Source organism: Ylistrum balloti, unplaced genomic scaffold (assembly GCF_031769215.1).
Source record: "Ylistrum balloti isolate Yb309-2 unplaced genomic scaffold, AGI_CSIRO_Ybal_v1 Utg369890, whole genome shotgun sequence".
In the NCBI taxonomy this organism is placed as follows: domain Eukaryota; kingdom Metazoa; phylum Mollusca; class Bivalvia; order Pectinida; family Pectinidae; genus Ylistrum; species Ylistrum balloti.
Genome location: NW_026782023.1, coordinates 468,954 through 486,807, shown reverse-complemented (window position 1 = coordinate 486,807; position 17,854 = coordinate 468,954). Strand labels below are relative to the sequence as shown.

Sequence of the window (17,854 nt, the reverse complement as noted above, 5' to 3'; positions counted from 1 at the left end):
AAAGCATGGAAAAGAAGGTGATTTATCTGTCAATCATGCGTTTTCCTATTGATTCAGACTAGCTGTCATCAGGACATTGGCAAACACTCTTGTAATTTTTATGTATTCAACCTTAGATGTATGATGTTAGTGTTGTAATTTCTGAACAAAATACTTTATGATATTCATTTGCTTTCTTTACAATTCATTTGCGCCTATAACGTTTATGTATCAGTTTTAAATTTAATTACCGTAACACGTGAAGACCACTTTAATGCTTCATGTCAGTATTGATCAGTAATATACATAAACTGTGTGACACGAAGGCACGAATGTAAAACACATAAGCACGCAGTGTTGATTTCTCTTTGATTTCAATTTCTTCAACTTTTTAAAAAAAATTTCATGAATGAAAATATTATGCTTTAAGATGAAAATGTATCTTTTCATTTAAACTTGTGTTTGGTATTTGTTGTGTTTATTCAGGTAGAAATATCATGTCATCAACTTTACGTGAACATGAACATGAAAATGTCAATGTAACCCACCACGAATGATTCAAAGTCTCCATGTATCAAAGTTTTTATGGTAGTCCCTTGTACTTCGAAACATCGAAGTTTGACAGCTTGAATTTATATAGGACAGTTTCCTCCATTTCATTAATTATTTATAAACCATGGTAATGCTTTGTTTACATAAAATATCTACATAAAAATAATGAAAACCAGTGGTACCAAGAGGCCCAACAGACCTGTAAAATTCAAACAGAAACTGAAATGATATGACATGATACAGAGGCAATGATTGACCACTGGTCAGAGGATGTGCTTACCTGTCAAGCTTAATCTCCTCAGCATCGATAACATCCCTGAGGAGGTTAAGTGGGTCCTCGCCCCCTGTATAACCTGGCCCCCATCGCAGCACACGGGCTAGATCATTGCCTGTAAATTAGTTTTCATAATAAAAAATACATATACAGTACTTATTACAAGTTTTTATCATATCAGTCACTTTTTTTTTATAGATTTTGTGATATGTAGTTGTAGATATGATCGATAACATTCCTTTACTTCCAGACTTTATATACCTGTTTTAAGACAACAGTCACTTTTTTTATATAGATTTTGTGATATGTCGTTGTAGATATGATCGATAACATTCCTTTACTTCCAGACTTTATATACCTGTTTTAAGACAACAGTCACTTTTTTTATATAGATTTTGTGATATGTCGTTGTAGATGTGATTGATAACATTCCTTTACTTCCAGACTTTATATACCTGTTTTAAGACAGCAGTCACTTTTTTTTTATATAGATTTTGTGATATGTCGTTGTAGATGTGATTGATAACATTCCTTTACTTCCAGACTTTATATACCTGTTTTAAGACAGCAGTCACTTTTTTTATATAGATTTTGTGATATGTCGTTGTAGATGTGATCGATAACATTCCTTTACTTCCAGACTTTATATACCTGTTTTAAGACAGCAGTCACTTTTTTTTTAATATAGATTTTGTGATATGTCGTTGTAGATGTGATTGACAACATTCCTTTACTTCCAGACTTTATATACCTGTTTTTAGACAGCATTTCATCCTTTTACCAATATAAGACGGGGCTATGATATTGAAACTATATAAGACATGACAATATCATTGTACCTAGATTAGGGCTGACTATTAAGGCCAAAAAAAGCTATCACGATAGTAATGTGATAGTTAAATTACTATAGCCTTATTCAAGTGATGATTTGGATACTGTCAGGATAGTTTTTTTTAGAATAAGTTTTTTCTAACCCTAAAATAAAGGTCAATAGCCAATAAACTATATCAGAATGCTCCATTTAGCAAATATTACCGGTGAGAAAAGTTCTTTACAATTCTAATACAATCAACAAATATTACAGGTGAGAAAAGTTCTTTACAATTCTAATACAATCAACAAATATTACAGGTGAGAAAAGTTCTTTACAATTCTAATACAATCAAGTATGTGATATTTGTTAAATTCTGTTACATTTTCATACCTTCCACTTTGTTGTTTATCAAATTTGCTCATTTCAAGGACTGGTCTAAAGCATGAACCCTAAATTAAAGAGGTCACCACCTTTGTTACTATACTCTGTAGTCTTAATTCAGATTATATTGTACACAAGAAAGATAAAACACTTATTCAAGATATAAACTCTCATCAAAGTAAGAACTTGTTCTTAAAATTCTGCTTCCACTCTAAGAAGGTGATTGTGCTGTTCGTATTTAGTGCAACCCTAATCAAGGTTCCAAAGAGGCTTTCAGTCGATTAGTTACATCTCGGTCAAAAAAAAGCATTTTCGTTTATTTAAAAAAAAAAAAAAAAAAAAAATTGTGACAATCATCGACTTGAAAATATGCAATCAACCTATTGCTATCCAGAGTGTAAAGCTATCACAATTCATGGAACAGTTGACCTATTGTTACACCACTACCGAAGGTAAGACAAGTCTATACCACTGTACCTAAATAAGATAGGGTTTTATCACTGTACTTTTATATATGTGTTCTACATGCATCAAATGTGGAACATCCATGTAGGATAATGGATATTCTACCCTGGGATATAGAACATCCATATCCCATATACCTATATATGGTTGTCTCCTTTAATATCCCTGTGCCTGGATAGAACTATTTTAGAACACTATCCCTGTAACTAGATAAGATATGACTATATCCCTGTAACTAGGTAAGATATGACTATATACCTGTAACTATATAAGGTAGGACTAAAACCCTGTAACTAGATAAGATATGAATATGTCCCTGTAACTAGATAAGATAGGACTACCGTAAATATTCGCATATAGTGCGCACTTTTTTAAGCTGAAACTGTCGTGTCAAAAAGGGAGTGCGCACTATACGCAGGTACATGCCATTCCGGGGGTTATCATTCCCGAGTTCTGCATCCGCCATATTGGATTACCTCCCTTCACATAGTTATATGTAAAAGTCGTCGGTCTTATATGATAGTTTGGAGATAAAAACAACAAAAAAATAAAATGTTTTAATCATCTGCCATTCAAGCTAGCATTACGGTGAATCTAATTTTTTTTCGTTTCCCGTCATTTTGATGATGTATCTGTGGAATTCAATGAATCCGGAAGTTTTTAGGCGATTGTCGTTCTGTTCATAAATCGGACAGCCCATCCCACCGATGCCCAAAGTTGGTGACCCCATGACCTCTCTTGATCTGCATGGCCCGCACGCGCAGTTCTGTTGTACTAGCAGCGATGCCAGGATATCGGCGATCGCATACAAAGTTGAACAGCGCTCTCTCTCCATCTCTGGGTGTTTCGCTGTCGCACCTATGTCAGCCCTTCTGGTCAGTGGTTGGGACTTTAAACGGTCTTTTCTTTCTTCCGTGCCTTGATATTTCACTCTGGAATGTCGAAGTGGCAACCGGCGGCACGAAACTCCAGTCTCTCGGCGTAGTCAAATGGCGTTCGCAGTTTCCCCATGTCGAAGTCGGTGTAAACAATCTATCATTAAATACCTTCGGATACCGCGGTGGGCACAGATACCATGAAAGATCATGCCTATACTGAACAAACCACCTGCTTTTATGGGGACAAGGTAGGATTGAAAATGTTCAGACAGTTAAAACAACATCGTTTTCTGACCAATAGTACGCGTTCAGCCCAAGCCGGGTGTCATCAGTCTCCTCATACTCAACGTGTTAACTGTCATTAACCGTTAATTATACAATCAGCCAAGCCTTTCATGCTTGTTAGGTCACCGGGGTAAATTTGTTTACTTAAGGTAATTACAGGTGTTAGGGTCACGCTCATTGTGGTTTCCTAATTATCAATGGATCAGACCACATCAAATGTTTCGTCGCAGTGACCAGTCAATTAATTTTTCTGTAGATTTTTTTTTTTTTAAATCTGAAAATCAAAAATCAAAAAGTACCTGCGCACTATACACGAGTGCGCACTATATGCGAATATTTACGGTATATACCTGTAACTAGATAAGGTATGAATATGTCCCTGTAACTAGATAAGATAGGACTATATACTTGTAACTAGATAAGATATGAATATGTCCCTGTAATTAGATAAGATAGGACTATATCCCTGTAACTTGATAAGATAGGAACATGTCCCTGTAACTAGATAAGATAGGACTATGTCCCTGTAACTAGATAAGATAGGACTATGTCCCTGTAACTAGATAAGATAGGACTATGTCCCTGTAACTAGATAAGATAGGACTATATCCCTGTAACTAGATAAGATAGGACTATATACCTGTAACTAGATAAGATAGGACTATGTCCCTGTAACTAGATAAGATAGGACTATGTCCCTGTAACTAGATAAGATAGGACTATGTCCCTGTAACTAGATAAGATAGGACTATGTCCCTGTAACTAGATAAGATAGGACTATATACCTGTAACTAGATAAGATAGGACTATATACCTGTAACTAGATAAGATAGGACTATGTCCCTGTAACTAGATAAGATAGAACTATATACCTGTAACTAGATAAGATAGGACTATGTCCCTGTAACTAGATAAGATAGGAATATGTCCCTGTAAGTAGATAAGATAAGACTTTATTTCCGATGTCTTGGTAGAATGTGACTCTATCAATCTGTCTTTGCCTAGATAGATTTGGACTAAATCCCTATGATGTGATATGATAGAACTGTATCCCAGTACCTAGATAGTGAATTCCTATAACTTGATATGACAGGACTTTTTCTAAATAAGATACTTACCTGTGCCCAAGGGTACAATGGCCAAGGGTGGTGACTGACACACAGCATCCTGTCCCACATTATCCAGACAAGACAGGGCCCAGCCCACTGTACCGTCACCTCCACAGGCCAGGATTTTGTAGTAAGGTATATTACGGAATACATACAGCCTGCAAAACACATATCGACACTGGATTAAGTAATGAATATATCTGTTTGTCTAACACAAATTTCGCTAAAAATAAAAAAAAAATATCAATCTATTAATACTCATATAGTAAAAGTTAACTTATCTAAGAAATAATCCAAACAAAATTGTGCATGCCTCCATTTACGATCTTTGCTGAACTGAAATAGGAAAATCTTTAAAGCTTTCTGTGTGAGGTATTTACTACAACTACATATATGCTCTATTCAGACTACACAACAAGTCCTCAAAAGACTATACATTTGCATTCAACCTGACATCATGAAAAGTGCGCAGCATGTGCAACATTGACATTGTCTGTAAATGTATCTACTACATCTGTACAGTGGATTTTGCAGATTGGTCACATGATGTGACAGTCTTCTAAACTTTGTATAACATCGGTATGTACCTGTATGTTATTGTCAGTATCTACCTGTATGTTATACTTGTATGTTATACCTGTATGTTAAAGTCAGTATCTACCTGTATGTTATACCTGTATGTTATTGTCAGTTTCTACCTGTATGTTATACCTGTATGTTAAAGTCAGTATTTACCTGTATGTTATACCAGTATGTTAAAGTCAGTATCTACCTGTATGTTATACCTGTATGTTATAATCAGCATATACCTGTATGTTGTAGTTGTATGTTATACCTGTATGTTGTAGTTGTATGTTATACCTGTATGTTGTAGTTGTATGTTATACCTGTATGTTGTAGTTGTATGTTATACCTGTATGTTGTAGCTGTATGCTATACCTGTATGTTGTAGTTGTATGTTATACCTGTATGTTGTAGTTGTATGTTATACCTGTATGTTATAATCAGCATATACCTGTATGTTGTAGCTGTATGTTATACCTGTATGTAGTAGTTGTATGTTAGTATGTGTAACTATTAGCCATCTACTTACCCAGGTAATGGACCACCAGTCTCCAGATTAAAAACTTGGTGAGGATTTAAAAGTTTGCGAAAGGAAGTAATGAGTTCTAGGCCCTGACAACCACCACTCTTTACATTAACGAAGACGAGCAGAGGGTTGAAGTTCTCCGGGATCATGTGTGACTGAAACAAAATATATACTAGAATGTCATACCTCCTATCTTGGGGGGACATTTTTGTTCATTTCGTAGGTACTCTTAAGCTGTAAATTCTTCGTTCCACAAATCAGTTAAAAAAATGAATTTTTACTGTCAGATGTTTACACGGCTAATGCTGTGCCCTATGAAAATTTTGCAGCATAAACCATACAATGCCTACAGCTTTCATGTGCTTGTTTTATGAAAATTCAAGTTAAAACCTAGATTTGATCATGAGATCCTGAAGTCCTAATTCTAACACAGTGCTCTAACATTTATCATTACACAGAGTAACTTTGATACACTCTATAGGGTAGTATTATTGAGTTTGTTTAAATAAGTCTAATTACATTTTTTAAAATTCAAAACACTTCGTAAAGAGGTATTTATACAAATTACATACAAATTTGTAATATAGGGTAGTATTATTGAGTTTGTTTAAATAAGTTTAATTACATTTTTTAAAAATTTAAAACACTTCTGAAAGAGGTATTTATACAAATTACATACAAATTTGTAATATAGGGTAGTATTATTGAGTTTGTTTAAATAAGTTTAATTACATTTTTTAAAATTCAAAACACTCCTGAAAGAGGTATTTATACAAATTACATACAAATTTGTAATATAGGGTAGTATTATTGAGTTTGTTTAAATAAGTTTAATTACATTTTTTAAAATTCAAAACACTTCTGAAAGAGGTATTTATACAAATTACATACAAATTTAACACTTCAGAGTTTAGATAATCATTCTTTTGACATGTTGTTATTTTCTTTGTTGTTATTTTCATTGTTGTTATTTTCTTTGTTGTTATTTTCTTTGTTGTTCATGATCCCTTGATTTGACAAAGGACTCCATGGATCACTAAATTTCATGAATTATAAGAGTCATTGCAACAACCTTTCATTTTCCGTACCTTAAAAAATGAGTCAGAAAAAACAATCATCATTTACAATGATAAAGCATCAAGCACTATATAATAAAGCTAGGATTGAACTTGTGATGTTTAAAGAGCTGTTGATATATATCTACCTGAATGTTAGGAAGTAGTAACACAAGAAGTGGCTTTTCATCAAATACAGAATCCTGTAGAATATTAAACACGCGTGAAGCCTTTTCTGAGTTGGTGTACACCAGGACCAGAGCTCCATACTCATAGTAAATCACATCAAACTGGTTCCATTTATTTCCTGTAAAAACAAGTAAAATGCATAACGTCTTCTTTCTATTTCATTCCTATTTTTATTTTCTTCTTTGTAACCCTGATTCATTTGATAAAATGTCTTACAGAAGCAGATCAGTTAAGATATCAGTTTTTACCAATGGATTTTCAAGAAAGTCACCACATAGGAGTTTCTACCAGTAATTTTTAGAATTTCTACCAGTAAAACTTTTCAAAATCTTGTATGTTCAGCATGTCCTAAGCGCTTTTTCTTATTACATATATGAACAATACAATTAAAAGTATGTTTTTATATTCCTGACAAGTCAAAGGGTATTAACCATCACATGAGTTCTGTATCAACTAATATGGTAACTTTTGATGTCCTGACATTAACCCTCACATGAGTTCTGTATGGGTACTTTTGATGTCCTGACATTAACCATCACATGAGTTCTGTATGGTAACTTTTGATGTCCTGGCATTAACCATCACACGAGTTCTGTATGGTAACTTTTGATGTCCTGACATTAACCATCACATGAGTTCTGTATGGGTACTTTTGATGTCCTGGCATTAAATGTCACCAGAGTTTTTTTATTAACTAATATGTTAACTTTTGATGCTGACATTAAATGTCACCCGAGTCCTATATCTACTAATATACTTACTTTTGATGTCCTGACATTAAATGTCACCGAGTTTTTTATTAACTAATATGTTAACTTTTGATGCTGTGACATTAAATGTCACCCGAGTCCTATATCTACTAATATACTTACTTTTGATGTCCTGACATTAACTGTCACCAAGTTTTTTATTAACTAATATGTTAACTTTTGATGCTGTGACATTAAATGTCACCCATGTCCTATATCTATTAATATACTTACTTTTGATGTCCTGACATTATTACATCAATTTTGATAAATATTTCATACAGAATAATCTTTTTGCCAAACTAAAAGAGTTTTTTATTATTATTGAGACATGACATCCTTTTATTATCAAATTGTGATGTCATAATTGGTCGAAGAATAATTAGTCCTAATTAAAACTACAAAATATTTAGGTGATATGTAGGCTTAAACAGAATCTGGTAAGGTGAGGAATGGATATTTTGATAATATAGAACAAGTATGGATCAAAATTATAGAGAGGTTCTTGACACAGATTTGGAACAAGACGGTTACGTACGAGGACACTATTTACACTTTACAACCTCATCCCCTGACTAATTATTTCAAACAGTGACAATAAACGTAAAATGGACTCAACACTTACCCTTCCCCACTATGTCCAGTAGGATCTTCTCATACTGACGCTGTGACAGTCCAGTTGGAAGGTTCCCCACAAACATGGATATGGCAGGTCCGTGAGGGTCTTCTCTCTGTTGTAGATAGAATCGCGTCATACGGTTCTGTCTCAGCGAATCCTAAAACCACAAAAAAGTGTCATGTAAACAACCAGATAAATCAGACATAGATATAAGCTGGAGAATCTATTAAAGTCAATATCATATGTCCGCCTCAGCCAAATCACATTTATGAATAATGACAAAGAAAAATGGAGCAAAGCCTCAATTGGCCGGGTTGCGGGATGAGTGCAATGTTATATGGTATTTATAAGACAGTTAAAGGTGTTTTATTTGTTGAGTATGTAGAATATTCGTTATAAGAGAGAAATTTTGGTTGTTTTTATGAATCGGTGCAGAAGAAGGGCATTTGACGAAAGAAATGGCAGCCATTTTTGATTCGGTGATGTTCAAAAAGTAGACAATGGACATCTAGGGCCCCAAGGTGATTTAAATGTGGAATTTCGGAAAGATTCTTAAAGCAGTTTCTGAGAAACTGTGATAACAAGAAAAGTTTCAGAAAATGACTAAGTTCCATAGCCCAGAAAATCCAGAAAAATGTCCGGAATGAATCCATAATATGAGGTGCACATCTTCAACATATATATATAAACATCCTACAAAGTTTCAAGCTTCTATGTCAAAAACTCCAGGAGTTAATTCTACAAAACTGGTATTCCCCACCCGCCTGCCCGACATTCACCATACTATAACCCGGATCTAAACTATGTGCAACCTGGCCAACAAGAAAATTTGTGTTTACATAAGTTAAAATTCAAGATACAAAATGATGTTTAACTACTTGAAATAGTATACAACAGCTTTCCTGTGAAAATTTTAAAAATGCAATAACCAACATCAATTTTGTAATTGTCACAAAAAATAAAATTGGCCTGCATAACAAACAAGCTAGGACAAAAATATACTTTACCAAAACATTTCTCTGGAAGGATTCAAAGAGGAAACTCACCTTTTCACGTTCTTGTTTAAGTTGCCATGGTTTTTCTACACTCACCTTCCTACTTTGTTGTTTAAGTTGCCATGGTTTTTCTACACTTACCTTCCTACTTTGTTGTATAAGTTGCCATGGTTTTTCTGATTTTTCCAAGTGTTTCTCAGAGACTCCTTTGTCCAAGAGAACTTCAATCAGACTGAAATTTTCTGGATAGGCATCCTATAAACATCAAAACAACAATCATTATTACAGCACATTCATTTCAACAACCAATATAGCAATAACTAGATAAAGCAGAATAGGGAAACCTACAAGATCACTCACTATGCTACCCTTCGTCTCCAAAACCTAATCTTGGAAAACATCAACTTTAACATACATCTCAGGAAAATTCTTGACACAATCCTTAACTAACTATGCAATATTCCACTATGACCAAATGCAGTGTCAAGTGATAAGTGTCACCACAATCAATACCTATAATTAAGTCTTTTGTTTGGTGATTCATAAAATATCGGGGGCTATACTGATACTGTTGTGAAATGGTGACACTACCAAAACATTCAACTTGTATTATGCTCAAAATCATGCTTACTGAACCTTCAATAAATCTGGACAAACTCAAAAGATGTAGAAAAATATGTAAATCATTGAGAACTAAACATTCAGACTTTACAGGTAATTCTTAAGATATAAACTAATCCACTTTTCATGTAAATTATTCTAACACTTCAAAGAATATTCCTGAAAGCAGAGACATCATTTTCATACATACATGAAGTCCAAATTTTCTGAGAGCAATTTTGATAACTTCTTCTGCTGTGGTGTCTTTTGTCACTTCTACAATCTTGTACGGAGCAGACACCCTGGAAAAGAAAATCAATTAAATGATGTGGTGTCTTTTCATACTTAAACAATCTTGTACAGAGCAGACAACCTGGAACAGAAAATCATTTTGATAGACATGACATGACATCATTTTGATAAACCAGACATGTCATCATTTTGAGAGACAAGACATGCATAATTTTGATAGAACAGACATGTCATCATTTTGATAGACTAGACATGGCATCATTTGATATTTTGATTAACTAGATGTCATCGTTTTGACAAAAGAGTCATGTCATCTTTAAAGAAAAAGACATGTTATCATTAACATAAATTAGACATAATTTATATAGACATACATGTCTATAGACATAAAATGTCATCAATTACATAGAACAATCAGAGTCTATGAAGCATTCCACTGAATAAATTCTGAAACAGATATTCATAGAACTGACAAAACTCTCAAAATGACCCATCTTTTAGAATCTGAAACTATTTCCCCAATATAATGGTATCTATCGTGACAGCATTCTGCTACACTAACTTAACTCACCTCAGGCCACCTGGATAGATCTTCAGATGCCCTTTTTCTGGGTCTCTATCCTTGTATCTCAGGAAGATAGACGGGCGTTTGCCATCTGGTGTCTTGAGTTGTTGCCTGATAGGACTATTTTCCTCCAGTTCTCGCTCACCTGAAACATGCAGGGCTGCTCACCATTAGAATACAAACTCCTACAAAACTATTAGCATACATACTCCTACAAAACCATTAGAATACAAACTCCTACAAAACCATTAGAATACATACTCCTACAAAACCATTAGAACACAAACTCCAACAAAACCATTAGAATACAAACTCCTACAAAACCATTAGAACACAAACTCCTACAAAACCATTAGAACACAAACTCCTACAAAACCATTAGAACACAAACTCCTACAAAACCATTAGAACACAAACTCCTACAAAACCATTAGAATACAAACTCCTACAAAACCATTAGAATACAAACTCCAACAAAACCATTAGAATACAAACTCCTACAAAACTGTTGGAATACAAACTCCAACAAAACCGTTAGAATACAAACTCCAACAAAACCATTAGAACACAAACTCCTACAAAACCATTAGAATACAAACTCTAACTCCAACAAAACCATTAGAACACAAACTCCTACAAAACCGTTAGAACACAAACTCCTACAAAACCGTTAGAACACAAACTCCTACAAAACTGTTGGAATACAAACTCCAACAAAACCATTAGAATACAAACTCCTACAAAACCATTAGAATACAAACTCCTACAAAACCATTAGAATACAAACTCCTACAAAACTGTTGGAATACAAACTCCAACAAAACCGTTAGAATACAAACTCCTACAAAACTGTTGGAATACAAACTCCTAAAAAACCATTAGAATAGAAACTCCTACAAAATCGTTAGAATACAAACTCCTAAAAAACCATTAGAATAGAAACTCCTACAAAACCATCAGAATACATAATCCTACTCTCCCTCTCTATACTACTTATTTATCCATCCCAATTTTATGGCTATTTAAAAATGCCCGATATTTCAATAAATCTACTTGCACTTATTTTAGAAGTTTGTGGACAGAAATTTGTGGAGTAATAAAATCAGTGAAAATAAATCACTCACAAAAACTAATCACAGAGTTACTAAACTCTGATGAAGATCTTTGGTTCGTTAGAGAGTAACTAAAGTCTGATGATGAAGATCTTGGGTTCCTTACATAATTACTAAAGTCTGATGAAGATCTTGGGTTCCTTACAAAATTACTAAACTCTGATGATGTAGATCTTGGGATCCTTACATAATTACTAAACTCTGATGATGTAGATCTTGGGTTCCTTACATAATTACTAAAGTCTGATGATGTAGATCTTGGGTTCCTTACATAATTACTAAAGTCTGATGATGTAGATCTTGGGTTCCTTACATTATTACTAAAGTCTGATGATGAAGATCTTGGGTTCCTTACATAATTACTAAAGTCTGATGATGAAGATCTTGGGTTCCTTACATAATTACTAAAGTCTGATGATGAAGATCTTGGGTTCCTTACATTATTACTAAAGTCTGATGATGTAGATCTTGGGTTCCTTACATAATTACTAAAGTCTGATGATGAAGATCTTGGGATCCTTACATAATTACTAAAGTCTGATGAAGATCTTGGGATCCTTACATAATTACTAAAGTCTGATGATGAAGATCTTGGGTTCCTTACATAATTACTAAAGTCTGATGATGAAGATCTTGGGTTCCTTACATAATTACTAAAGTCTGATGAAGATCTTGGGTTCCTTACATTATTACTAAAGTCTGATGATGTAGATCTTGGGTTCCTTACATTATTACTAAAGTCTGATGATGTAGATCTTGGGTTCCTTACATAATTACTAAAGTCTGATGATGAAGATCTTGGGATCCTTACATAATTACTAAAGTCTGATGAAGATCTTGGGTTCCTTACATAATTACTAAACTCTGATGAAGATCTTGGGTTCCTTACATTATTACTAAAGTCTGATGATGAAGATCTTGGGTTCCTTACATAATTACTAAAGTCTGATGATGAAGATCTTGGGATAATCACATATAAGAGTACTTACCAAACTCAGAAGCTTCTGACACATAGTAATTCTTGGGATCATCAGATATGTGGAATGTTTTGAGGGCAGCTTCCAGGATGGCCTGAGCTGGGGCATTCTTTGCGACAGATATTGTGCGGTACATCCTTTTCCTCATGGAGGAATTCCCATCAAACACTCGAATGATCTCAGCTGAAATCAAAATGGTCAGGTCAACTTCTTGATAAGAAAGGCAACATTTTAGGGTCTTTCATAAAATCTTCTCCATACATTTATCATCTAGTTGGAGGTTTTCATCCATTCAACCGCTAAAAATAACAAAAGCAACTGGCTGTATTTGACAAGTTTTCAGTACTGCTACACAAGTGAGTTTGACACCAACCTTTTCCTACCTTTAACATTTCATTGTTATGTATTTGATAGGCAGTTCAGTGGCACAGTGGTAACACACTTATATAGAAATCAAGAGATCTTTATTGCATACCCTTAAAAGGTATGTGAGGTCACCTTTCCCACTTTGGGTTTTCCCCCCCAATCAGGACCAACATGACTGATTTATAAATCTAAATATCTTGTTTTGAATTTGTTGTGAAATGAGACAATTCAGTGAATTACAATACCCCGTGAAATTATATGCAAAACAAACTGTTTTTTTTTCAAGATGAAGTTCAGAGTGACCTACTTTTGACACACCACCTTACAAAAGTGAACTATACCCAAAAAATGAAATTCCAGTGACAAGTAGTGTAGGATTTAGAGCTTAGACAAATCTTTTCACTGATATAGGTCAAAGGTCAAAATGCAAGTCAGAGTGACCTACTTTTGATTCATAACAAACCACCACCATACCAAAGTAAACCCATACCCCAAAAATAAAGTTACAGAGACAAGAAGTGTAGGATAAAGAGCTAGGACAATCATTTTCAGACGAATGTTTTCTCTGATATAGGTAAAACATCAAAATGTAGGTCATGGTAACCTAGTTTTAATACTCAACACACTAAATTACTAAGGTGAAACCATATTCCAAGTATGACCTACTTTTGATACACAACACACTAAATTACCAAGGTGAAACCATATTCCAAGTATAACCTACTTTTGATACACAACACACTTAATTACCAAGGTGAAACCATATTCCAAGTATGACCTACTTTTGATACACAACACACTAAATTACCAAGGTGAAACCATATTCCAAGTATGACCTACTTTTGATACACAACACACTAAATTACCAAGGTGAAACCATATTCCAAGTATGACCTACTTTTGATACACAACACACTAAATTACCAAGGTGACCCCTTATTCCAAGTATAACCTACTTTTGATACACAACACACTAAATCACCAAGGTGAGCCCTTATTCCAAGTAAAAGAGTTCCACCACTAGACAAGTACTGTAGGAGATAGAGCTTGGATATGATAGCAGAAGTATCATCAATCACAACTGTGAACCGATATCTACGCATGATGACAGCTATCTGGACAATTTCATTTAAAGGTGCAAAAGCATTAGGACTGTCCCTGTACCCAAATACATCAGATAACTTACATTCTGGGTCCCTCTCTTTATCCCTACTCTCCTTTTCTCGTGGGGAGCGACGTTCTTTCTCTTCATCATCATTCTTTGATTCGCCACTGGATGGCCATTCCTCAGAAACAGTTCTCACTGAAAACAGCCAGCATCAATAACCATCAAAATAGATATCACTAATACATTTCAACATTGTTTGCGTAATAATAACTTCGCTTAATTTACTTTGAAACTGTAAAATGCAGAAATCTCATTCTGGTTACACCATAGCTACTTCTTTTCACAGCTTTAACCTCCTAAGAGTATATTTTTCCTACAACTGCACTGAGATTGTTAGAATACAGCTATCGTATATATTTTTGCTGTATTCGGCAGTGACAGAAACAGCTGTGCTTCAAACTCTGCATTAATTTGACAGAATTTATTGGATTAACTTAACCATTTCATTAAAAAATATAAATCACTGTTTGAATAAATAAGTGATATCTTTTATTGTAACAAACCAGTTCATTTATCAAAATTCATAAAATGGCTTTTTATATTCATTGAAGTTTGACCCTTTGTTTTACACAGACTAGTTATTTTTAAGCATGTCATCGGGCACAATTCAGAGTTATGTGAATGTCTGGTAAACAAAAACAGAATAGACCTAATCAACTGTTAAAGTTTCCACTCTGAGTTTGTAAGAAGTTTTGCAGAATACACAGAATACATGGTAAGTGTCTTAAAATACAAGCTGCATTTTGGTTTAGGACAGAAAGACAAAATGGCTGACTTTTCCAGTTTTTCTTCACTCTTGCCAAAATTCAGCTTTTATTTTAAGACAATCATGTATTCTCTATGTAGCTTATGCATACCTCACAGAACATGATATTGGAGGCCCGTCACATATGAAGTAAAGTATTTGTATTTATATAGCAAATAGGAGTACAGTATGGCAAAATATTATATGCCCGTCCCACACCAAAGAAATGTATGGAAATGGTAATAATAAGTCTACATGTTTAAAGGGCAGATGAGAAATGGATTGCAAAACAGAAAAACACAGTGAATTACTGTCCAAAAATTACAGTGATGGAACTTGTCTGAGGTATGAATCTTTCAATGAAGCTAATCTGTTGTTAACTACTTGCAATATCATACAGACATTGTTTTTGTGATAAAAAGAATGGCTATAACTCCTTAAATTTTTGTCTGAAAATTGGTATTCATTGAATGGGTGGGAGCTTTCATAGTGATGAAGTTTCCTATAAAGTGTAAGTTGATCTGTTGATAACTACTCGTGATTTTGAGCAGACATCTTTTTTGTAATTGAATTTGGGGCCGTAACTCCATGAAATACAGTACGAAAATAACAGTGATTGAATTTGTATGAGCTATCAAGCTATTTAACCTTTCTATGAACACTGAAGTTGATTCATTGAAAACTACTTGTGATATTGAGCAGACATTTTTTTGGTAATTGAATAAAGGGCTATAACTCTGTGAATTCCAAGTTGTCATGGCAATGAACATCACTTTTGTTTGAAGTTTGAAGTTGATCCATTGTAAATTACTCAAGTTATCAAAGGGACGCTAAATGTGCCTTCCTGCAAGCCTGCCTGCCAGACTATCGACATGATAACGTAATATGACTTTTGTTTTGATATGCATTTAAAAACCCAAGGCCTGATAATAGGCCAACAAATAATTAATGTTGTTGTGCTTGTCTACTTACTAATGACATTTCATTGTTGTGTAATATACCCAACTCACGTGACTCTGAGGGAATCTGTATGTAGGATATACATGGTAAGAGAACAAGTTTTCAAGTTGCAAGTGTATGTTTTCCTCAAATGTTCAAATAAAATTTTCATAAAACCCAAACAACTTTTTATAAAAATGAATTAAGAAATACAAAGTAAAACATTTTGGTTGAAAAACGACATTGCAGTATCAAGATTGATTGGACATAAAAATTCTAAAATTCTGAAAACAGAAATTGAATTGAAAAAAAAACATCAAAGAATGATTACAAATCAGAGGTAACACTACACAACTCCAACGGGCCTTCCTCTGGTCATCATGGCAACCAAATGACAACCATTTCTTTTTACTCCAGTTTTCAACTTCATCAGATAATATCTTAATTTTGACGGATCAACAACCTCCAATGTATTTCCATGGTTTCACTTTTCAAATTTCTGCTTCACATAGTTCCTAACATCCCTGTGTAGTTTCATTGAAATCAGTCCACAACATGCGAAGTAGTCTGGAAAAGATATGTCTAATCATGGGCCTTATGTGGTTACCATAGCAACCAAATGACATCAAATGATTTTGGAAATGGTACCTTTCTGAATGCCTCCCCCAAAAACTCTTTTCAATTTTCAGCACAACAGTTTCAATAAAATTGATCAAAGGATTGATATGTCAAGGCCGTTACATAAAAACCTGTTTATAGTGACCTGGTTATGGCAACCAAAACTTCTACAAAAAAAAAAAAAAAAAAACTGCATGCACATAAAATAAAAGCATTTAACTCTATGTGTTAAAACCTACCTGGAACAGCTGATCCACAGGTGGCACAAAGAAAGAAACATACACATCATTTATCGTATCTAACTTCACAAATTCCCCAAAATATGCACTCTTACATAAATACCTGAGATCTATGTAATATTAATCTCCCTCGTTCAAAGTATCTGACAGTTACCTCCCTTGATAATTTGATAAATATTTAATTACATCAGTTATGTCCCTTCGCTTAATGATTGATATTCATCCCACCATGATTTTTACAATTTGTGGATGTGTTGAGGTTTATCAGTTACCTCCCTTCATCTAACCATATCTATCATATGGTGTTTAGTATTATACTTTTCTCTATCAATGTATACTCACAATCACCCTTCTTGTTAAAGCCAAGAATAGTCTCCATGCTGATGTCCATTCTAGGAATGGTCAGACAACTGGGAGGAAGCATGATTTTCCTCAGGCTCCCAAAGTTACACTCCACTGGCAGACTTTTGTAACAGCCTCCATGGGCCTGTAAAATACAAAAGTAGGATTTTTCTCTGAAAAATTGAATCCAGAGTAGGTTTTGAAAATTTTTAAGAAAACTACTCCATTATAGATCATAATTTATTAAGTACAGTTTTACCACAGCACAAGTCACATCATCACTTACCGTAACCCCACACCACTCACAGCGCATGCCTGCCAGGCATTCTGCTGACCAGCATGTTTTCTTGCAGGCCACACATTTGGAGTTGGCTGGCAGGTTTCCCTCCCTCCACTGATGATACTGGACAACATTTACCTGTCAACACAACACATCCTGTTATTTTCGGTGCTGGAGAATGGATATTATTGTTAGGATGTTCTATTGCTACATAGTT

At 34.3% G+C, this 17,854-nt stretch overlaps 1 protein-coding gene across 1 annotated transcript in view; it reads right to left on the bottom strand.

Annotated features, from left to right (window-relative positions):
• LOC132546432 (diacylglycerol kinase theta-like) overlaps positions 1-17,854 on the bottom strand; it is a 37,581-nt gene that overhangs the window by 5,959 nt on the left and 13,768 nt on the right. Inside the window, exons 6-18 of the mRNA XM_060210144.1 lie at positions 17,644-17,775; positions 17,358-17,502; positions 17,016-17,024; positions 14,493-14,609; positions 12,953-13,123; positions 10,858-11,011; positions 10,246-10,336; positions 9,576-9,689; positions 8,446-8,596; positions 7,032-7,189; positions 5,831-5,982; positions 4,747-4,895; positions 812-920 (exon numbers count right to left, since the gene is read on the bottom strand). Coding sequence (XP_060066127.1) covers positions 812-920; positions 4,747-4,895; positions 5,831-5,982; positions 7,032-7,189; positions 8,446-8,596; positions 9,576-9,689; positions 10,246-10,336; positions 10,858-11,011; positions 12,953-13,123; positions 14,493-14,609; positions 17,016-17,024; positions 17,358-17,502; positions 17,644-17,775 — 1,652 coding nt within the window. The remainder of the gene's footprint in view (positions 1-811; positions 921-4,746; positions 4,896-5,830; positions 5,983-7,031; positions 7,190-8,445; positions 8,597-9,575; positions 9,690-10,245; positions 10,337-10,857; positions 11,012-12,952; positions 13,124-14,492; positions 14,610-17,015; positions 17,025-17,357; positions 17,503-17,643; positions 17,776-17,854) is intronic.